The sequence below is a fragment of the Pyrus communis genome, chromosome 10 (assembly GCF_963583255.1).
Source record: "Pyrus communis chromosome 10, drPyrComm1.1, whole genome shotgun sequence".
Classification (NCBI taxonomy): Eukaryota; Viridiplantae; Streptophyta; class Magnoliopsida; order Rosales; family Rosaceae; genus Pyrus; species Pyrus communis.
Window position 1 is genome coordinate 4340679 of NC_084812.1, and position 23530 is coordinate 4364208.

The 23530-nt window shown below is 37.6% G+C and overlaps 4 protein-coding genes and 1 long non-coding RNA gene across 6 annotated transcripts; 2 read left to right on the forward strand and 3 right to left on the reverse strand.

Moving 5' to 3' along the window:
- Window positions 1-1868: 1868 nt before the first annotated feature.
- LOC137747004 (putative disease resistance protein RGA3) lies at window positions 1869-7398 on the reverse strand. Its single transcript, XM_068487004.1, has 3 exons — window positions 6257-7398; window positions 1979-4238; window positions 1869-1897 (listed from the first exon to the last, which is right to left on the reverse strand). The coding sequence occupies exons 1-3, from the start codon at window positions 7394-7396 to the stop codon at window positions 1869-1871; spliced, it is 3429 nt and encodes a 1142-aa protein (XP_068343105.1). The 5' UTR covers window positions 7397-7398.
- A 3502-nt stretch (window positions 7399-10900) lies between these two features.
- LOC137746780 (serine acetyltransferase 5-like) lies at window positions 10901-12311 on the reverse strand. Its single transcript, XM_068486786.1, has 2 exons — window positions 11824-12311; window positions 10901-11561 (listed from the first exon to the last, which is right to left on the reverse strand). The coding sequence occupies exons 1-2, from the start codon at window positions 12193-12195 to the stop codon at window positions 11070-11072; spliced, it is 864 nt and encodes a 287-aa protein (XP_068342887.1). The 5' UTR covers window positions 12196-12311; the 3' UTR covers window positions 10901-11069.
- A 388-nt stretch (window positions 12312-12699) lies between these two features.
- LOC137746779 (protein EFFECTOR OF TRANSCRIPTION 2-like) lies at window positions 12700-14986 on the reverse strand. The gene is made up of 3 exons (XM_068486785.1): window positions 14845-14986; window positions 14114-14470; window positions 12700-13693 (listed from the first exon to the last, which is right to left on the reverse strand). Exons 1-3 carry the CDS (start codon window positions 14935-14937, stop codon window positions 13019-13021), a joined length of 1125 nt encoding a protein of 374 aa, XP_068342886.1. The 5' UTR covers window positions 14938-14986; the 3' UTR covers window positions 12700-13018.
- Window positions 14987-17719: 2733 nt separating this feature from the next.
- Window positions 17720-22018, forward strand: LOC137747603 (inactive protein kinase SELMODRAFT_444075-like). Of its 2 annotated transcripts, none has more exons than XM_068487740.1 (9): window positions 17720-18643; window positions 19097-19251; window positions 19342-19436; window positions 19598-20634; window positions 20752-20918; window positions 21065-21141; window positions 21229-21376; window positions 21471-21620; window positions 21711-22018. In XM_068487740.1, the coding sequence occupies exons 1-9, from the start codon at window positions 18496-18498 to the stop codon at window positions 21783-21785; spliced, it is 2052 nt and encodes a 683-aa protein (XP_068343841.1). In that variant the 5' UTR covers window positions 17720-18495; the 3' UTR covers window positions 21786-22018. The 2 variants fall into 2 exon arrangements, with proteins under 2 accessions (XP_068343841.1, XP_068343842.1); XM_068487741.1 differs by having other exon boundaries at window positions 20758-20918.
- A 541-nt stretch (window positions 22019-22559) lies between these two features.
- LOC137748942 (uncharacterized) lies at window positions 22560-23414 on the forward strand. Its single transcript, XR_011070130.1, has 3 exons — window positions 22560-22747; window positions 22845-22969; window positions 23132-23414. It is a non-coding gene; the product is annotated as an uncharacterized lncRNA (long non-coding RNA).
- Window positions 23415-23530: the final 116 nt, after the last annotated feature.

Below are 23530 nucleotides of genomic sequence, written 5' to 3' on the forward strand. Positions count from 1 at the left end.
ATGTGGCACAAATTTGGCAGTCACGTCAGCACAAATGTGTCTGCCACGTTAGCTTTTAATGGATCAATGAATGGAAAATGAAATGGATGTATTATATTTAAATAAAATAGGTACTTGAGGTATGAAATTGAAATGTTTTAAAGATGTTTTAAGAAATTGAAATCGATCCCAAATATGAGGTGGTAAAGTATAATTTAATCTAAAGAAAAGTGGTACATGATTTTGGGGGACTTTGAAGTTACAATTGCTTTGTCTTTCATTTGACTCGATGATTAATCATGCCACCTTAATTATGATTCTGATGGAATGTCTTTCTTTACCACATTTTTTGCATGGTGAGTTTGCTCTTAGGTGAATTGTTTGTGGTACGCATTAGCTGTCTACTTTCAAGATGGACAACACAAATAAAAAAATGACAATTACTCGTTTTTAAAATCAGTATTCTTAAGATAAAGAGTAGGGTAGAAAATGGGGAAAGCTCTTAGTTCCTGGCCTATAAGATGATACTTCAGTTATTTGAAAATATTCGTTCTTACTTGTTAATCATAATTTGACACGTTATTTGAAAATATTCGTTCTTACTTAGTTGTTAATTATAATTTGACACGTATGTATAAGTTTTTCGTTTCAATTTTGACAAGTTATTTCTTTGAGTGTGTCATGTAGTGATTTGCAAGTGAAAGAAGTAACTACTTACATGAAAGGAATAAAGTTGTAATGCATTTTTAGGTGTCAATTGAATTAGTTGGCATTAAAAGGAATATACTTGAATTAGGCTAACAAATATTTGAAAGAATATTTGGCAGGTCTTCTGTTGTGGACAAGAATCCTCTTACGAGCGGAAACAAACCTACCATTGAGTTAATGAACACAATCAGGTTGCAATTAGTTATGGAAAGGAGTTTTCTTATGTTTTAAAATTATGATTTGGAAGCATCAAATTTGCTTTACTGAAATTGTGTTGTTTGGGTCAAATATTTGTTTTATAGACCATTCCATTTTAGTTAGAGGAAGGTCCTAATTTTGCTCATGTTGTGTATTGTGAGTGATGTCCAAGAACCACCAAAATATTAACAATCGTATCGGTTTCACAGTAAACATAAACTTTACTCAATATGTTTAGTTTCAGCTGTGAGTTCACCTAAGAACGAGTGAAGATTAATGTTCCGAACACAGTGACTTTGTTTGCGTTTTTGCTAACCATGATATTCGAAACAATTTATGGAAGTTGTCATCAGCAAAATGATGCAAGTGTACAACAACCTCAATCACTGTCTAGTTCATTCAAATTTCAAAAATTATGAATTAAAATACAAACCAAATTGATTTTTCTAACCATAAAATTATTGGATTTGTTTTGGATTGTATTGTTTCTACATCACCTACAAGTCAACAAGGTACAATAAACCTAAAGACCATTGTAGGATATTCCATTGTCCTCAAACAGACTGTTCAGTGCTTATTGTGTTCTTGAAAATTCCAATAAGGCTCAAAATAAAGTTTGATTTAGAGATCTTTGATGATTAATTTTTTTTAGTTTTTAATTTCTAATCTTCAAAAAAATAATGATAATCAAAGGGCAAACAACTAGTAATTACAGTATTTTGAAAATTGAAAAACCAAAATCAAGTCACTATAATCGAAAACAAGTTATGACGTCAAAAGACTTAACATTGTTAATGTTTATTGTTACAAATAACGTTACAGTTAACAACTTTCTTTTCAGTATGAAACTTGAAGCAATTAGGATGAGTGTAATATCTTGCACAACTTGTTGACAGGTACTACTCCCCGAAGCACATATTTTTCTTTAATCCAACCGTGCTTGATCGTTGACTCGCCGAATGGGTCAAATCAGATTCATTCAACTAATCAGATTCATTCAAACCATGAATACCTAATACAGCAGAAAACAGAAAGTGAGCAAAGAGAATTGAACAAATTATAGATGGATGGTTGAATTGGAGGAAAAAATTACCTGTGATTTTTGGAATGTGGGATATCTTTGACCATTCTGGGCCATTGTCCTTGGTGCATCTTTCATTGAGACGGGGACAATCAGAAATAAATAGCTCATGTAGTTTGGTTAGGCGTTGCATAGCTTCGACCGTAGGCAGATAGAGAAGATTCGCACAACCCCAAATTTCCAACTGAGTAAGAGATGTAAAGTTACCCAACCACTCTGGAAGAGTTTCCATACCATCGAAATAGGAAATACACAAAGATGTTAGAGAAGTCAAGTGTTGAATTTGTTGAGGCAGAGATTTGAGCTTTGGCCACCCATACAAGTCTAAGTTTTCAAGCTGTGATGGAACCTGAAAATCAGGGAAAGAATCGAGCTCCTCCCAAAACCCACCGATTTTCATCAGTTTCAAATGAGAGAGAGTGTGTAGCCCCTTGGGCAAGCATTGTAATTTCCGACAATAAAATAAATCCAAAGAGGAAAGAGATTGCAAGCTGGACACATCTTGATCTCCCAGAGATGTCAAATTGTTGCAACCTGAGACAAACAGACTGTCAAGTGATGTGAGGTTGTCTAATATGGGAAGAGCCTCTAGATTAGGACAATTCCGTATACTCATAATCTCAAGAGAGACGGGGGTTTGTAGCCCATGACCCGACAAAGTCCTCAAATTTGGACAATCGTTGATACCCAGTGTGCGAAGACTAGTACAAGAATGGAGCCCACTCAGTATACTTGTGAATCCATGGCATTCTTCAATTTTTAATTCACGGAGGGATGTGCAACCGTTTAAAGACAAGCCATCATCCTGCTGCTGCTGCTGCTGGAGATTAGTGCTAGTCGTCGACTGTAGATTTTCCGACTCCTCAAGAGACGTACATCTTTTAATAACCAATTTGCGGAGTGAGGATAGACTGTGAATTGAAGTGCATCTTAGTTCCGGGCAATCACGTAATTTCAACTCCTCAAGAGATTGGGATTGTGAAATTGGAAAGGATTTTAGCTTTTGGCAATCACGTAATTTCAACTTCTGAAGAGATTGGGATTGTGAAATTCGAAAGGATTTTAGATTGGGACAATCCTCAATTAAAACACTTCGAAGACTCGGCAACAAATCACTCTTCATCCATGATGCAAATTTAGTACCCCTGAATCCCTGAATCCTCAAGCTTTCTAAGTTGGGGTGCGGTTGGAGACCTTCGAGAATATCCTCGTCAAGATCCGCAGAATGTTCCGACCACCAGTATAATTCCAATTTTCGTATGTTTGCTTTCCCCACTAAATTAGATTTCCTTGCTTCTTCCTTGTCTCTCACAAATTCCAATGATCCAATAACTAGTTCCCCTTTCAATTCATTTAACCCGCCTAGTTCATCAAGTCTATGACGCCCATCCTCATCCAAAATAAAGGAAGGTAGCGTTTGTAGATGAGTCAATCTTGTCATCCCAAATGGAACTTTTGTACCCTCATTAAAATAAACATGTCTCAAGTTGATCAAATTTTCCATTTCCTCAGGAAACGTTTCAAGACTATAGGTATACATTCTTAACGTCTGAAGATTATAGAGCTTGCCAATAGATTTGGGGAGTTCTTTTATTCTTGTCAAAGAAATGTTGAGATACCTCAAGCGTTTCAACTTTCCAATTGAACTTGGCAACTCCTCAATTTCAGTCTCGGATAAATTCAACATCCGTAAGCCTCTAAACCTTTCAAACATGTTACTAGGGACCTCGCAATCAACAAACAACGACCGCAATCTCCTAATACTCCCTTGTGGAATTCTTTTAAGCGTCCTGGAAGAAATCAGTCCAACATGTTGAATCTCATGTGCATCATCATCCATCTGATCCGTGTCTCGTGTCAAGCTTTCAAATTTGAATACTTCCACTGCAAGATCATGCACAAGATCGTGCATCTTGCATTCCGTAATAATGTTGTACTCATCTTCTCTAGCATCTTGAAATAAGGAGTTTTGCAATAGAATATTAAAATATTCATTGCCTATGTCCTCCATACTCATGGTGCGAGAAGAAAGGAGATATCCTTGAGCCATCCAGAGATGGACCAAGTCATCCCGTTCAATTTCAAAATCTTTTTTGAAAATTGAACAATATGCAAAACATTGTTTCAAGGATGGAGACTTCAAATTATCAAAACTTAACTTCAAAACCGACATAATTTTATCCTCTGTTTTTGGTAATTGCCATATCTCACTTTCTAGAATCGACCACCATTCACTTGTACTATGTTTGGAACGCATCAGGCTTCCTAATACCTGTTAACACAAAAGTTAATATTATAAGTGAAGCTCAACTTTGTTTTCATTCGATGAAAAGTCCAATTTTGCTCTCCAATATTTGTGTTCACAGATGTACCTAAATATATTAAAAATGTACTAACGTTTGTACCAAAATGTATGCTAATGTGCCTAAATGTATGCAGTGAAATATTATAATGAATTAAAAACGACTTAATGTACCTAAATGAAGAACACAAAGTATATCAAATATACTATTGAAAATAAAATTAGTAGACAAGACGTCTATATCAAAATATATTATGATGAATCAAATGCAATACCATACGTGAACACATGGTATGAAAAATAGAATTAAACGCAATACCATACTTGAACAGATGGTATTATTATTATTGGAAGAAAGAGAGTAATAAAACCTCAAAATATAAATCATATATGAGGTAAATGTATTTTGACTTGGACATCGAGTGTGGGACAAGAATTATATTGTGAAAAAATAGAATTAAATGCAATACCATACGGAACACATGGTATTATTATTATTATTATTGGAAGAAAGAGAGTAATAAAACCTCAAAATATAAATCATATATGAGGTAAATGTATTTTGACTTGGACATTGAGTATGGGACAAGAATTAGATTATAATCTTACACAAGGTATTAATTAATATAAGAGTAATATTTTTCAAGGATTAAAATTAAGTAGAGTTCTTTAAATTTAGACCCCAACAACTTATGTTTCTCGAACATAAGCCATACCACAAGAGTTCGAATTTGCTCATCACCCTTACTAGATGGTAAGCTTTATCACCCTTCTTAGAGCATCTCTAATAGAACTCCTTAATTAGAGACTCCCAACACCAATTTTGAGTACTCATTTAAGGACTTAAAAGGGAATCTTTGTGTCCCTAAAGGAATATTGCCCCAATGGGAGAGTTTTTATAGTAGAATCCCTAAATTTGAATTTTTTTTTTATGATTCTAAGTGATAATTTGATTAGGTGCACATTTTTTTATGTTAATATTTTTTTAATTAATTAAAAGCATTAAAATCTTCAATCAAGATTATGAACCCCGTTTTTCATTCAATTGCTCATTTTTTTTGTTTATGTTAACATTTTTTAATTAATTAAAAGTATTAAAATTAAAAGCATTAAAAGCTTCAATCAAATTATGGACTCTGTTTTCCACTCAAAGTTGTCCCTATACAGTCCCTATATGTAAGGACATACACTATATATATAGGGACTCATTTTTCGATCCATTGAAGATTCATTTTTTTTTCTTCGTAAAAATAAAAATAAACAATAGGTAAATTATTTTCATAAAAAACAAAAAATAGGTAATTTTTTTTATAAAATATAAACTATAAATAAATTAATATCCATGTACAAGAAATAGTAGATACATCACCTTCTTTAAATTAAAGGGTTAAGTACGTAGAACCACCTAATTTTTAGAGGTAATTCCAAATTGGTTTTAACTTTTTTAAACATTCCAAATAATTACCTAATATTTTAAAAGTTGGATTTTGTTAGGTCATTAGAGTGTCAGTAACAACATGCACAAATAAACTGAAGGGCATGCTTGGATAAAAGGTGTAGCTTTGACAATTTAGAACTCCATAGATGACGTGATAGTAAAATTCGAACATGCCCTTCAATTTATTTGTTGTCCCCATCACTTTACACTGATAATTTTACCATATAGTGTTAGTGACCTAACGAATATCTAATTTTCAAAACCTAAAGTATTTAATTATTTGAAATATTTTAAAATGTTAGGACCAATTTTAAATCTACCCTAAAGGTTAGGTAGATTTCTGTACTTAACCCGAAATTAAATAGTAGGTAAATTATAGTTGAATATACATTGTTTTGTGAAATTTAACAATAGGTAAATTAAAATTGGTTTGTTAATAAGCGCATGCAGGTCATCTGACCTCACCTATTACACCCAAAAATTCCCCGCATGTCCCTTTCTTTCTATGTTTATGTTATTAAAATAGAAAGCCAAATACAAAACAGCATACCTTTGCCACCAATGGTACACCAGCACACTTTGCAGCTATGGCCCTTCCAATGTTCTCTTGAGTTGGACCTAAAGGAGGAGCACCATTTGGGAATGCTTCACTATTTAATATGGACCAGCAATCATCTACTGATAGGCTCTCCAAATGACACCTTGGCATTGTCTCTGTGATTGATGCAACCTTAGCACTGCGGGTAGTAACAATGACAATGCTTCCGGGAGCAGAATTGAGTCTCGACGAACAACTCGTAAAATCACTCCATAATTTGTCATCTTCGTTCCAAACATCATCAAGTATTAGAATATATCTCTTCCCTCTCAAACCTTCTTTGAGGTTATTCAGCAATGCTTCCCGACTTGTAACTCCTGTCTTGTTTGAGTTAAGGGATTCTAACATCCGATTTAGAATCGAATTAACCTCAAAAGTGTTGGATACACACACCCACATCTTTTCAACAAAATGTTTACCAATAGCATCATCATTGAATATTGATCTTGCCAAAGTCGTCTTTCCGAGTCCTCCCATTCCCACAATGGCCTTAACTGAAAGGTACTCTTCCTGATTGTTGGACTCGATCAAGGTTGCAATGATATCCGACACAATTTTCTCCCTTCCAATGATCTTCTCATCGTGACCGAAGCTTGAGACGGTTTCTCTGTTCCCCATTCCTGGAGGGGTTTGATCTACTGTCATTGCAACTAAGCCAATGAAAGGTGCCTCACTTTTGAGAGCCGCCAGTGACGCATTGATGCTCTTAATCTTGTGGGCCATCCTTTGTCGAAATAAAATGGGATTGGAGAGCGAAAAGAAGTTAAGTACCTTCTTCTTCATGTGGTTTTGAATTTCTACTTTACGCCTGAGAACTTCGTAGTTGATGTCCTCCAATACATCATCAGCATCATGAGCAACGTCTTTCAGTTTCTTCACCCAGTCCTCCACCGCCTTGCCCCTGTGACGTGGTTGGTACGAAACATCGCCTAAGAACTCTTGAATTGCAAGTACCGATTCACGAAGCTTAGTTAGCTCTTTTTTGAATCCTCGCAAAAGACTGATTTCTTGAGCAGCAAGTGAAGCAACCGAATTTAGTATTCCCTCCACCGGAAAAGTATAGAGAGTTTCTAACACCTTTGCAGGATCCATACTCGCGCGAGGGACGACGGAGATAAGAGGAGAGCAGAGAATAGAGAAATAGCTAAAGGACAAAAGAAGGGTGGAGGTGTAGAGTGTTGGAAGCTGATGAATGAAAGGTCTTGACAAATGACAATATATATAGTTCATGAAACAGTGAATAATAAGGCAGGAGAAAAATCCATTACCATTACTTGTTCTTTCTGCGAAGGGAGATGCTGATGCTTTGCTTCCCCTTATAATTAATTGCACTTTACATAAGCATAAAGCTGCTTCCATCAACCAAGAATCAATGCTCACAGCCCCGCCACTAGGATGTGTGACCTCCTGGAAAATCCTCGTGTTGCATCCCTCACCTTTTGCAAGTGGCCCTCTACCATAATGGTGGAGAGGAGTTACGCCCTTGCATGACGGCGGGATTCAAACCTTGTTAGTGACAAACTAATTCTAACTTAACGATAATATTGCTCAACTAAAAAAAAAAAAAACAAAACTTTGCGCAAGCATAAAGCCATTCCATACACCCATTTAAAAGTCGGAAATTCTATTCTACTCCTTGAAAAAATATTACTTTTTGAATAAAACCTTTTTTTTTTTTAAACAATAAATTTGTTAGATTAGAGAGTTGATGGAGTTCGAACCCACACCGTGGTGCAAGGACAACACTCTTTATCTTAGTAAAAAATAATTTTAGTCCTTGGCATTTTATTATTGTTTTCAAATATTAATTAGGTTGTAATAGTTAGAACTTAGATGTCCATATGAAGTATTTAATCGTTAGTTTGTGGAAATATCATCACCATGGAAGAATAATTGCTTTAACTCTTTTATATAGGAAAATAAAAACACTAAATAAAGTAATCACGGTCAATGATCACATCCAGTTTTAATATAGTTGAACATGAAACCTTTTCTTCCCATATATGGCAGTCCTATCCTAAACATGAAAATTATTAAAATTAAACCTTATGCTAGTCATTGCATCCGCCAAGAAATTCGTCTCCCTGTAAACATGGCTCCCTGAAATGGTATCAAATGTAGTGGCCAACCACTTGATGTCTTCAATGATGTTACTCAAACGCCAAGGGCTCTCGCAAAAACCTTTGATTGCGTCAACAAGAAGTTTAGAATCACATCCCACACAAACTTTCTTGAAACCTTTCCCTTTAGCCAAGCAAAGAGCATCCCTCAAGCTAGAACTTCAGCTAAAGAGATGCTATTCTCTCCCACTCTTCTTGCTCCAGCAACAATTGGAAATCCTTCTTCATTTCTGATCACAAAGTCGGCCGCCGCGTCGGAGTTAATAACAGGCCCATCAACGTTGATTTTCAGCTGCCCTCTTTGGGGAGGTTCCCACCTAAACTTTAGATTTTGTTTACTGGCCAGCTTAACTTCATTGTTAGCCTGAATATAGTCATTACCATGATTGAAGCCAACATATGAACTATATAGGAGAAGATTTTTCTTTCTTAAATACCACATCACTGCAAAAAAAATATGAGCATTGCACACAAAAAATTAAATGTGCCCTATGAAGTCAAAGGACACCAACATATGTGCCCATAGAACAAAAGCAACAATGCAGCAACTAAAATATTATGGTGCCCTCTATGGCCGTGCCCTTTGGTCAAAAGGCACAATATGGTCATTTGCGCAACATTTAAGCACAAACAAGAGCCTTTTCGTGCCCTATTCTGACAAGGTTGTCAGAAGACTTTCCCATCCGTATTCACACAATTTTTGTAAGGACCGGCTTCTCTACCTTCCTAGTTCCCATACACTTTTATCCTCTTCTATTTTGTACGGTCACGGTTAAGCCACGTCAACATTTTATATTGATTTTTTTTATAGAGATAATAAGACAAAAAATAATAGTGATATAAAATGTTAATATGACTTAACCGTGACCGCATAAATTGGAGGGGATGAAAGTGTATGGGAACTGGGAGGGCAGAGAAGCTAGGTCCTTTTTGTGATCGTGCCCTATCAATTAAAAATTAAAAAAATTATAGAAAAAATCAATACACCCCTGCAGCAAAAATTGAGGCTAAACCAAAAAAAAAAAAAAAAAAAAAAAAAAAAAAAAAAATCTTTTCCAAAAATCAAAACTGCCCACAAGCACAAGCAATAGAATATTACAATTTACTACATTCAAAACTATCTATCGAAATATATTAAAACAACTATAATTTTACATATTTTATCCCTAATTAAAAAGACTTGAAAATTACATCTTCCCCGGAAAACTTTGCACTTACATCCCATCTTTGATGCTCCACAAATAAATTCATCAGGATGGTCTACGTGAAATCTGAACTTCTTTCTGCCAAAGTTATGAATAAAAACCAAATCAAAGATAAAGAAACCACATATCTTACAAAACCAACAGAAATGAAGGGAAAAAGAATAAAGCAACAAAATTGCAAAATTGAACAGGTGCTTTTAATTAAATGCATAACAAAATTGCAAATCACCCAAATTATAAGTCCAATCTGAAAGCGAAATTACTTCTGCAGGCAAGAGAAAAGAAGAGATCTTTACCTTTTCATACTGACATAGGTTGCCACCTCCTTCACCATTCTCTTCGCCTTCCCCTTTTCTGCTTCCAAATCTCAAATCCATAAAGATCGAGGCGAGACCTGAAAATATATATGCCAGATCTCATAAAATATAAACTCAAAACGTAAAAAGCACAAACTCAAATCTGATGCATGGGTGGTGTTGGTGTTTTTCAAAGAAAAAAAAAACGAACGTAAAGCCTAGATCTGAGAGGAGTGAGAGAGAGGTAGGGATAGATGAACATATGATTTTGTTTGGCTGAGAAAGAGTGATGTGGGCAAGAGAGAAGAGAGAGAGAGAGAGAGAGAGGTGAAGCTATGACCAACCATCACCATCGCAAGGGCTGCAAATACTGACATTGTTCTCATCTATGGAATTTCAGGGTATTACCGATATAAAATTTGGATTCCTGATGAAAACTATTTCCAGGAATCCAAATACCTCCTCCCACTCGAGAATCGAACTCTGGCCATTTCAGAAGTTGAATTTCTAATTTTATGCGGGTCCCACAATCATTTTGATTCCTGATGGTTTGGTAAACGCTGGAATAGTTGGGGATATGTGCAATTCTAGTTCCCACCATTCCATTCCCTTTTGGTAAACATGCCAAAGAAAAACAAGGTTTTCTGGGGGACGAATCTTGCTAGGTAATTGCAGAATGTGAGTGGCCGGTCGATTTATTGTTCAATTTTATCTTTAAAATCCACTTAAATCATGTTATGATTTTGTTCAACGAGATCTCTAAAGTAAGATAAATCTTGTTAGATAGTTGCAAGATATGAATAGCAGATAGACCACAAACCACTCAATTCTAATATCTCACAAAATTTGTTCCTAGAGAATTTATACTTCTTTTAACTTACTTTTAGTTCATATACTTAACAGCTTTGTAATGTGCTATTTACACACTTATTTTGACTTTTCACGCCTTTCTTAAATTTCGGCCTATAAATCGAATGAATTGAAAAATATATATATATATTTTTTAATTTAAAAAGGATTACAAAACAAAGGATTATTGCATTATTGAAACATTAGAGGCGGAGAAATAACTAACATAACTAGTTCAGCTGCCACTTAACAAGAAATAATCGTCATAACGAACAAGAAACTAACTTTTAAATTTCTATATAATGTAGTCGGACCACTCAGACATAAACGAGGTGTGATCCATGGACTGGCCAGGCACATCCTCGTGCTTCGACGGCCGTTCCTTCCCGCCAACCAACCTCGCCGGATTTCCCACCGCCGTGGTTCTCGGAGGAACATCAATCAGCACAACCGACCCCGCCCCAATCTTTGCGCCCTCCCCAATCTTCACATTCCCCAAAATCGTCGCGCTCGCACCGATCAAAACCCCATCGCCGATCTTCGGGTGCCGGTCTCCGCCGGCTTTCCCGGTGCCACCCAGCGTCACGTGGTGGAGTATCGACACGTTGTTCCCGATCACCGCCGTCTCCCCCACCACCACCCCTGTCGCGTGGTCGAACAGCACCCCCTTTCCGATCCTCGCCGCTGGGTGTATGTCCACCGCGAACACGTCCGCGATCCTCGAGTGTAGCGCAAGCGCCAGCGGCCTACGGTTCTGGATCCACAGCTTGTGCGCCACTCGATGCGCCTATAAATCAAATAAATTTGTTAAAATTTTCTTTCATTTTCTGGCAATCCAAACAGGAATTTAACTACCTAACTCGGTGCGCGCCTGAAAAATAAAATGAATTCATGCAATTTTCTTACACTTTCTTCGAATCCAAACAGAAAATTAACGATATGATTTGATGCGCGCCTAAAAAAGCAAATCACTTCGTCCAATTTTTCTTACATTTTCTCGGAATCCAAACAGGAAACTAAATTACCAGCCTAAAAATTAAACCAATTACCTGACAGGCCAGGAAGCCTTTGTAATTGAGCAGGCAGTGGGAAAACGAGACGCAGGCGGGGTCGCGCTCGTGGGCGGCGCAGAGATCAGCAACGGCGGCGGCACGTAAGGAGGGGTCAGAGGAGAAGGTGTTGAGGAAGAGGTCGTAGAGGAGCGTCGAAAGGAGGGTGGAAGAGCAGAGCTTGTTCCCCAGGTGAAACGACAGCGATCGCTCCAGCGACGAGTGGGAGAGTATGGTGGAGTAGAGGTAGCTGGCCAGAGCCGGCTCCGACTCGGCATCGCCCCGCGCCTCGGCTTTGATCTGGGTCCACACCCAGGCCTCCCACTCGGCGTCCGAGGACCACTCTGCGCACCTGAGATCGCCGGCTGGCATCGTATCGGAGACGGCTACTGCTGCTGCGGCGCACGATAGGGGAGGGCAGTAGGGAAATGGGGCGACGAGCGTGCGTGCGCAGGTCAAGTGGTAGCTTTATCTTGTGCGGTTTTATAATATTAACATTATCTTTATTTTGTCAAGAAGTACATTAGATTTTATTTTAAATAAATCAGAAGAGGATCTAAAAAAGAAAAATACTTTTTAGTTAATAATTTTTAAAAATTTTCTTAACTCCTCATTTTGATTTTTTTATATTTTAAAACCTATAAAAGTGATATATGAGATTGATTATCGTCAATCATTTTAATCATTTTGTGAAAAATCTCCGTTAAATTGAAGAAACCACCAGTTTAATAGGACGCATTGATTTGACAAAAATATTCTTAATTTAATAAATATTTCTTACTGAAAGACCAAAATAATTGACGGTGGACAATCCCAAGAACCAAATCTATTGATTTTAAATATTAGAGATTAAAGTGTAGAGTTATATAATAGAATTTTTGGAATCATAGAACACAATTTGAGTTCAATATAAATGACATGTAATACAACAAGCTGGTACAACAATGTTATTTTTTTTTTTGGGCCAATACAACATTAAATTAAAGAGCATGTACCAATACAGACAGCTACAACATTATTTCCAAGGCATAAATAACAATCAACAACAAATTGGCACCTGCATTCTCCAATTTATATAATTAATTTACAGAAGATAAAACAACTACGGTAAGTTCTAAAAAACATTAGGCGCTAGTCGGACGACGAGTTGTGGCCTAGCTTAGGCAGACCAGGTGGATTGTGAAGTCCCACAAATTTAGGGTTTCTGAATTCTTCTCCCTTTATGCTCATCACACCTTTTCCGCCCACGGATCGGATGCCTTCCACAAGGCGATCCATCAGCCAAGATGAATCCACAAATTGGAACGAAAATCTCACTAGCAGGAACTTCAACTGGCGGAAGCTCTACTGGATCATGGTTGCTAATAACGCGGCACTGTGAGTCGGCATTGCTGATTGATATCCCAACTCTGGTTGACCCATTAATCCTCATCCCTTTGTGTTCAGCACACCTCTTTCTTTCTGGAACTGGTGCCGTTCTGCAAACAGAACCATCTCCTACAACCACCCCACAAATTATACTAGTATTCTCCTTAGTAATGCTTCTATATGAAACCAACCTAGGCTGTGATCTGCCGAGCTTGAAGACCCGAAAAGGGGAGTTGTGGATCTCCCTGTCATCATAAGCACCAAATTTGTCACCCGTTGAAATTGGTTTGCTTGATTCAATTCTGATGCCCACTTTCTTCTGACTGAAAGGCAGAAGCTTCTCGGCAATGTTAGCAAATCGCGTAGTGCTTGAAGAAATCTTCTTGAGTTTTCGAAGGACATCATCAGGGCGCCTTGCTCCATTAATGGTTGTATTCCATGCATAGTCAAATGTATCAAGCAGCTGAGTTTCTGTTTTCAGTGCGTCGCTTTTATTTTCCATCTGTTTGACAATCAACAAAGAATCAATAAGCACCGTCATAATATCCAATTTCTTCAACTAGCAAGAAAGACAGTGGTAACTTAGCAGATGCATGCTATCTCAAGATTTCAGACGAGTGCACTAGCAGCCTACTACTAACTGGCCTAACACCGACATTATCCCCAGCTTGCATTTAAGAATCTGGTCTTGCTAGTGTGATGTTTTATTGCAAAAGGCCTCGGCGTTATTAGTAGTGGAACCAACTCACTTACATATTGTATTTTATGTTGTCAAGTTTCCGACATGAGATTTAATACTCTTCAACATGCTACATCTATTTCTTTATCATCGCCTAAAACACAATAGCATCAATACCGATTTCTCCCAGAAAACCCAAGTCAATTTCGAACTTTAAACAAAACAAGATTGAGATATACTTACAGGAGCCCATCTATACGCAATGGGGTAGCCTCTTGACAGTATCTCTACAAACAATCCGGGCCCCTTTTCCTTTTGCACAGAGTCAGTAGGAATTGAGCTGCCATTGCCCAAATGCGCACCTGAACGACCGTATTGCTGAAGCCGTGTCCTCACATTATCAGCTTGTCCAAGGTACACCGGGACTATGTAGTCCGGGTCAAGCTTCCCAATCTCACGGCCTAGACCGGTACGCGAAACGGAAATCCCGAGTTCATAGACACCCGGACTCTCCTTTTTGGGGAGGTTATGAACTCTGTATCTTTCAGCTCCTTCTTTGCCCAACGAATAGTCTTCCCAATCAGAAGGGCCAACCAGAATCTAAATTCACAATAACAAATACAGAACAACAAAAAAAAACACGGATCATAAATACCAAATAAAATTGGATTCTGGAATCTGGGTAATCAGAGAAACATAATATAAGGTAAATATTTGGGATTAAATTCAAATTATCCTAAAATTCCAGATTAAAGTCAACAAACCCAGCTTGTAAATACCATGTAAAATTAGATTCTGGAATCTGGGTAATCAGAGAAACAAGATTTAAAGCAAAGATCTGGAGTAAATTTGAAAATTTTCAACCGAACAGTGACTGAAATCAGTAGAGAAATCTCCAAAGATTTCAAATTTATCCTCTTAAATTAAAAAAAAATTAAAACTTCAATTCCATAAGAAACGCAGAGAAATATTACCTTCCAATTGGAGAAGTGAGAGTCGTGTTTGGTGCGCTTGCAATCTTCCCTCTTCAACCTTGACACGGCAACGGTCGAATTGCCGGCTACCATTTGAGGCTTCGTGTCCCCTTTCGGAAATAAGACGACCGTTAATCGGGCCCTTTATCAGCGCTGAGATTATTGCCGCACAAAAAGACCATTTTGTCCATATAAAATGGAAAAAAAAAAAACCGGCCCGCCTAAACTGGGTTCTGTTGGCATGGCGGCCTAAACTGGGCCCATACTCCTTATGACTATTTACTCTTAACAAAATAAAAATAATAAAATACCAAAACCACCCCTTAGTTCAAAAAATATTTAGAGAGAAAACAATCTAATAGAACATGGGTAAATTAGTCAAACTAAGCAAAAATCAATCCTTCAATATCATAGTCTATGTCATGTGATATTTTTTCAATATGATCCATTGAAAAAAAAATTCTTCGTTGTAGACTAAGAAAAGCCAATGAGAAGCCTATGTCAAAAAGTTAACTTAGAATAAAGATAATAATTTTGAACCTCGTATCTGCATTCTAATTTGACTATTTTATCTTTTTTATACATTTAAAAGAAAGAGTGTAAGAGATTGAAAGATTAGTGTGAAAATCATAAGATCAAACACTTTGACATGATAAAATACCTTGCTTGAAGCCCTAAATTCAACTTAAACTATTGGTCAGCAAAGAAATGGGAATATGATTCTGATCAATGAGAGCATCTTTATAATTTAATCATGCATGTTGGAGATAAGATCTGACAACAAAAGCTTTTGCATATATCATCATGCACTAGCTAGTTGTACTAAGTAATTGTGAAATTCAGTGCAGAGTCTTCATTCACTGATCACGAAGCTGAAGTTTTGGCCTAGGTTAATAGATTGTCTTGAAAGACCATTTCACGATCACATCTGAATTTAGTCAAGTTGATTAATTAAGTCGTGTACTTTATTTTTTGTATTTAAGTTTAAATTTTTTTCTTGTAGTTTACAAAAATTTAATGTAATTATCTTATCGTTTATCGTAATCTCATGACATCTGTATATCTCATGACAAAAGTTGCAATCATGCATGCATGCATATTATTGCTTCCTCGATATCGTTTTCTTCAGCATGTCTCTCAAGACTCTCATCATGGCTAACTTTATCAAGCTAAAGTTAACGCACCAAAACTTTGCATATTGAAAACTCCTTTGGTTAAAGGGAAAAGCAAGTCGACTCAGACTTTAATTAAATTTAAGATTCCAAGTCCATAAAGTTCCCAATTGTTTACCTGCCTAAGATGCCCTACATTTTCCTTTCTGGAGAAAGAGAACAATATAAGCCAACTTTTAAGATACTTACCAACTTATGCGATAATATTTTATTCGTTTCATGTCATTTAGTGCGTTGATCGCGCAATGGCCCTTCACTACAGCACGTTCTTATGCGCATCCGCCACCACAACTTCACATCCCTGGGAGCAGAGGCAAAATCGAACAAAGAAGATTTGGAGCAATGAAATCGAACTCAAAAGCAACTTATCATTCTCGCTGACATATTATGATCAAATCCTCCTAGTAAGAGGAACTTGGTAGAGGTAGACTCATCATTTGGCTCACCCACAAAAATGAATTGTATTTTAAAGAGCTCTTCCCACACTTGCTGAGTTGGAAAATTTTAAGTTTGATTATTTGCCATAGATGGAAAAGGAAATCCTGATAAGATGGACATTCAAAAAGGTTATCGAGATTATCAGTCTTTAAGTTTCATTGATATTTTCACATCAGCTGGTCCCCAAAATTCGGTATAAAATAAGTTGATGTTATAGTAACATTGATGAATGTTGTAGATTACGATCAAAAGTAATAACTTCAAGATGTTTTAACTTTTGATAAGGAAGCCTAAATAAAATGTGCCCATGTTTTCCATGCATGTATGAATACTACATTAAAGAAAACTAAAAACATGTCTTTTATTTTTGACTTGAAGAAAACGAAGGCACTGGAAACATGTTATCTCTAAGGTCCTAATCTTTGAAGAAACTCTATGGGGAGAGGAGACATCTTTTAAGATGTCCCTCCAATGTTTAACCCATTAGGGTTCGAGTGTGTGGTCCTATCCCTATAAGCTTAGGTTTGCACTATCACATACAATATAACAAAAAAAAAATGAAAATAAAAATACAATTAATATGATAGTTAATGAAAGTTTTTAATGAGGTTTGGATGATTAACAACTTGTATAGTGTTACTGGAATATCTTTACTCATTACTTTCAAGTTATGGTGAGCATGGTGATGATCACCATCATCCTATTTATTATTGTTAGATGAGTTTAAATTTCACCACTTTATTTATCCTCGTTTAATGAGTTTAAATTTGGAAATCTGTGTAGGGAATAGACACAAATCTCAAAATTTAAACTTATCAAATAGTAATAAGTAGAGTGATGATATTATACAACTGAAGAGTTTTGAACAAAAATGCCCCCTAATACTACGAATCATCGACACCTAATATCCCTAGTTACGAGGTTAGGTGATAATAAGGAACATTAGTCAAACAATAAATCAAATGATTACAACTAACTAAGCACTTTATCATATAACTTCTTACTAGAGAATAGGACATAGAAATTGTTTTCAAAGAGTGGTTAGAGAGTGCAAGAAAGAGAAGCTCCGCTCCACCTCCACCTCCACCCCAATCATTGGTGTATGTACTATTTAAGATCTCGTCTTACATATTTATAAACCAGTCATTGTCGTTTAACCTAAAACCTAATCTTTCCCTTTGTCGTTTTACATGCTTTCTCCTTGGCGCCTCTTTCTCACAATTATGCATAGTCCTGAGTAAGAATCTACCAACATAAAAGTCCAACTTAGGCCACCTGCTTCTCCTTCTCTCTCTCCCTCCCTCCCTCCACGGCTTAATCAAAATTCATGCAAAAATATAAAATATAAAAATAAAAATCCATACTTTTTTGTTTGAGAAATATATTTGCTCTGTTTTTGCAATAATCCCAACGCTCGTGGCTTTAACGGCAGAGTGAGTCAGTGCGTTGTTAAGGTACACATTGAAGACGGTGCGCGTAGGCTTCCTACTTTCATGCTTCTGTTGTGTGCCTGTTTTTTATTTTTTTCTTCGTCTGGGTAAAGGCTCGAAAAGTTGATTCATTTGGTTTCTGTGCCTGTCATGATATAATCGTTTCTGCTTTTCCCACAGTGATTAATGCGTGTTTCTGCTTCTGGGTTTTGTTTCTTGTGAACTGGACTGCCTGTGAGGGGTAATTTGGATGTGGGTTTTGATTGTCGGGGTGTAGTATTTCAGATTTGTCTGCTTATTCCCATAGTGATTATACATGCCTGTTCTGCTTCCGGGTTTGGCTTTTCTTTATGAACTGTACGGCCTGTGAGGGAGAATTTGGGTGTGAGTCTTGATTTTGGGGTGTGTTGAGTTAGTGTTGGGGTGCAGAATTTCATAATTTCTGCTTATTCCCAGAGTGATTTATGCATGCTTTTCTGCTTCTGTGTTTGGCTTTTTTTTAATGAACTGTACGGTCTGTGATGGAGAATCTGGATGCGGGTTTTGATTGTGGGGTATGTTGAGGAATTGTGGGTGGTGTAGAATTTCAGAATTTCTGGGTGTGCTGAGTTATGAAAGAGCAGGGTGATGGGAAAGTTGTGGTGGTGGCTGTGAAAGCATTGAAGGAAATTCCAAGGACTGCTCTGGTGTGGACTTTGACTCATGTTGTGCAGCCTGGTGATTATGTCAAGCTTTTGGCTGTCATTCCTTCTCACTCAAGTAAGTAATCTTCCTTTTCTTTCAATCGAAGAAATTGCACTTCTGGGTTAGGCCAGTTGGTCAAGGCAGTATGCCCATCCCTTGTACCAAGTCCGGATCCCCCTCCCCCGTTAGATTGACAAGCAAATTATTTAGTGTGGCATGTCTAAGATTGGTGTTCTAATTTTTTTTTGACATAATCTTTTTCTCCTACGAATGTAAGAAGTTCGATCACTAGGGAAATTTCTAGTGAATTGGAAATATGTTATGGTTAACACTTCCTCTGGATTTGTCTGTCGGGTACTAATTTTGATAAAGGTGTTTGACAAATTGGAAGCTTTGATATCGGTTCCAAAACCAAGTTGACTTCTACATAAGATGTCTGATTTTTGTTTGGTAAATTTTTACTCCTTGTTTTGTGCTCGAGTTTATATCAATGTGAGTTGATGGTTGTTGAAAACATCATCTGTCTAGGTAAAAGGATATGGGATTTTGCAAGATTTACCAACGATTGCACCACGAGTCACCGGAGGTCTCTCTCAGGAACCATGTTAGATAACAAGGATGACATTGTGGACTCATGCTCTCAGATGATGCTGCAACTCCGAGAGGTTTATGATCCAGAGAAGGTCAGTGCATCAATGTCGTTTCGCACCCAATTTTTAGTCCTTACATGCTTTACAACTAATACTAATCTACGTCCTTATTTTTCTTCACAGATAAAGGTCCGAATAAAGATTGTCTCTGGCTCACCGTGTGGTGTTGTGGCTTCCGAAGCAAAGAAAGCTCAATCAAACTGGGTTATATTGGACAAGTAATACATTTAATGTAACCTTAATTTCTACTATTAAGTGCTATAGCACAACGTTAATCCTTATCCGAAATTTTTTTGTGGATGAAAGCTTTTTCTCCAGAATATTGTTTCATTCCCTTACTTCCGGTTCAAGTAATCAATCGTATTGCAAACTTGTGCAGAAAATTGAAATGTGAAAAGAAACACTGCTTGGAGAACCTGCAATGCAATGTTGTGGTTATGAAACGATCTGGGCCAAGGGTTCTTCAGTTGAATTTGGTCAATTCTCCAAAGACGGTATGTGAAGTGCCTCTGTGTTCGGAATCTTATTCAGAACGTAGGAATAGCCAGTTTGAAGAGTGGAATATGATTAGAGGGCCGTGTGTGACTCCAACTAGTAGTTTCGACCGTGAGTCACCTTTGAGTGCTACGGATATTGGAACATTATCTGTATCAAGCTCAGATGTAGGGACTGAATCGTGCTGGAATTCTGGAATTTTGGGGAGGTTAAAACAAGAGTATCAGAACGCGAATGGTTCTGACAATGAGGCAAACAATGAAAACCGGTTTTCTTATCACACGAGCTCATATTGCCAGCCATGGATGACAACAGAGTACCTAAGTTCCGGTGCTGAATTTTCAAGATATGTGGTAGAAGTTTCAGAGAAACATTACGATAACGCTTTGATTTCAACATATGGAACCTTGCTGGATAAATTAGCCAACTTAAATCGAGAACCTGATGTTGAAGTGTTGAACTATAGGCTTGATTTGAACTTAAGCAGGAGTGTACGTGAATCAATCTCACGCAGAAGTGTACGTGAAGCAGTCTCGGTATCCAGGCCCTTACCTCCCAGCCCTCCTCCATTGTGTTCGATATGTCAGCACAAGGCACCTGCATTTGGAAATCCACCTAAGTGGTTCACTTACGCCGAGCTGGAACTTGCTACAGGTGGATTTTCAGAAGCAAATTTCTTGGCTGAAGGTGGATATGGCTCCGTACACAAAGGCGTCTTACCACATGGTCAGGTTGTTGCTGTCAAGCAACATAAATTGGCTAGTTCTCAAGGTGATCAGGAATTCTGCTCAGAAGTTGAGGTCTTAAGCTGTGCGCAGCATCGTAATGTCGTAATGCTGATCGGATTCTGTGTGGAGAATGGAAAAAGGTTGCTAGTTTACGAATATATCTGCAATGGATCTTTGGATTCTCATCTCTATGGTAAGTTCAACATTCCTTTTTTTCAAAACAGCGGATATATAACCGCGAGCACTCTTTTTAGAAATTTGTTTTGCTTTTACTCCTGAGACCAACCTATTAAGGGGGAATGCTAAAAAGTTTCAGGGAAAAACAGAAGCCCGTTAAAATGGTTTGCACGACAAAGAATTGCAGTTGGAGCTGCTCGAGGGTTGCGATACCTTCACGAAGAGTGTAGAGTGGGTTGCATTGTCCACCGCGATATGAGGCCGAACAATATCCTTCTGACCCATGATTTTGAACCATTGGTATGTCATCCTCTCCTCTTCACTTATAAACAAATTTTAAGTACTCTGTCACCAGTTTTACGTTTTCCTTGATGAATTGCACCGCGTATGAGTGTTTGTGTAAAATGCATCACTTGGAGTAAAACCATCTGACTTCTGGATTTCAGGTCGGAGATTTTGGACTGGCACGGTGGCAACCAGATGGAGACATTGGGATGCAAACAAGAATACTTGGAAGATTTGGGTAAGACCATACGACTTGAGAGGTCTCAACCATATCAAATTACCAATGGATAAATTTTACTAAACCAGAAACCTTGTGTTAATGTAGTTACTTGGCTCCAGAATATGCTCAAAGTGGACAAATCACAGAAAAAGCTGATGTGTATTCCTTCGGAGTAGTATTAGTAGAGCTCGTTACAGGACGGAAAGCTATGGACTTAAACCGCCCGAGAGGCCAACAGTCCCTCACTGAATGGGTATGTATGAGTAAAACAACTCTAAATTGATATTGCTGATGAGTTATCTTCTACTATATATTGGCCATTGCTTACACTCACTTCTGTGGAGCAGGCACGCCCCCTGCTCAAAAAGAACGCCACTTTTGAACTGTTAGACCCGCTGTTAAGGAACTGCTATTCGAAGCAACAGGTTTGCAACATGATGGAATGTGCTTCCTTGTGCATCAGGCGAGACCCTCGTTCAAGGCCTCGGATGTCTGAGGTATGTGTTGATGTCAAGTTACTCTCTCACTGCAGAAAGGTTAACTGTGATCTCTTTGTGAACTTATCTTGTCCATTTTGTTTCCCGCAGGTACTTCGGATTTTGGAAAGCCATGACATTCCCGCGAATTCGACGAATCGGTCTTGCTTGAAGGAGGCCTTGTGAGGACAATCTGCAGACATCCCACCGGCTACCTATAAATTTAACAAATAATAAAAAGCATAGTTAGTTCTTGTTGTAGTTAGTTGTAAGAGAGATAGATATGCCTGTAATCTACCTGTAATCTATGTTGAATATGTAGACAAACTGTAGACAAATGGCATCTTCATGTTACTAATTATCATCTCCTGAGTAAATGTCCTTTTGTGCAAGATTTTGACATAATGTGCTTTTGTACTGTCATTTAGGAGGAAGATATCGTGATATTTTATCAGATTTATCCATAACGATATACTTGTCATATAATTTATTTAAGAGTAATGCTCAGAAGACCACATAAGTTGACCTTATTATATAGCAAAATGTCCAATCGGAATAGTTTTGTGTATAACTGTAACACTGTCAGTCTGTCACGTGACGACATATTTATACTCAGGATTAACATATTATGGTTACTTTGAAAATTTTCCACTTTACTTGTGCAAATTCTGGCTAGGCTCGGAGGGTGTGTGAGCCCTGTGACCACACAAAACCCTTAGAGGAATTGATCAGATTAGTGTTTTGATCCCTTGTGCATAAGTCGGTCGATCTGTAAATTAGAATAATTTAGAATTTCATCCTTTAGACAAAAGAAAAAAAAAATTTAATTTGTACAAAAAAAGGAAAAAAAAAAGTTAGAAAAGAGTTTGAGTGAGATTGGTCAAACTATTGGAGATAATTGGTAAATTTTGGCCTACAAAGTGAGAACAGCTATAAACCGGGAGAGGGACCGAAGGGAAAACGTACGAGTCTGAGTGAGGCCACGGGTCGAACGCCATGCGTGCGTTGGTAAAAGTTGGCGGCAAACGCTTAAGCTCTTTTCGCTGAGCAGCCTCAGCTCGCCGTCCCTACTCCGCTTATCCAGCACCCCTAACTCCGGCTCCGTTCATCCCACTGTAATTGTTCACCCCAATGCCGTTTTGGGTCAGGTAACTCTCTTCGCCTTACATCCCAGTATTCAACTAAATTAGCTACTTTTAGTGACGAAACTCATAGTGTCGATGGCTTTTGTGTTTCTGCGATCAGGGTGTTTCAATTGGGCCCTTTTGTACTGTTGGGTGGTCAGCGAAGGTTGGCAATGGCTGCCGATTGTACCCCGGAAGCCATATTTTCGGAAATACAGAAGTTGGGGAGCGTTGTGTTTTGATGACGTGAGTTATGAATATATATATATATATATATATATGTATATGTATATGTATATGTATATGTATATGTATATATCTATGTATACATTGTTGATAGTTTGCTAAAGTTTTCATTTTGATGTCAAAATCATGAACTTTTCATTGTTGTGGTGCAAAAATTGTCAGGCAGCGGTGCCATTGTTGGTGATGATCTTCCGGGGCGTACCGTGCTCGGATGTGATAATGTTATTGGGCACCATGCTGTGGTTGGTGTCAAATGCCAAGACTTGAAGTACAAGGTCAATTTCGATATGTTAACGAATTCACTACAATACTCAAAATTTTAATACAAAGTTCACTAGTTTGTGTTTGTTTTGTGATTTAGTTAGGGGATGAATGTTTCCTTGATGTTGGGGACAACAATGACACCAGAGAGTATACTTCAATCCACCGGTCTTCGAAGTCAAGTGATACATGTTGAATAAGTGGCCAAGTGGCCATACTTTAGAATTAACAAACAAAAAGGGGAAACATCTTTCCTTGTTTTGGGGAAGAAATTATGGGTTGCTTTTTCTTTTGTCTACC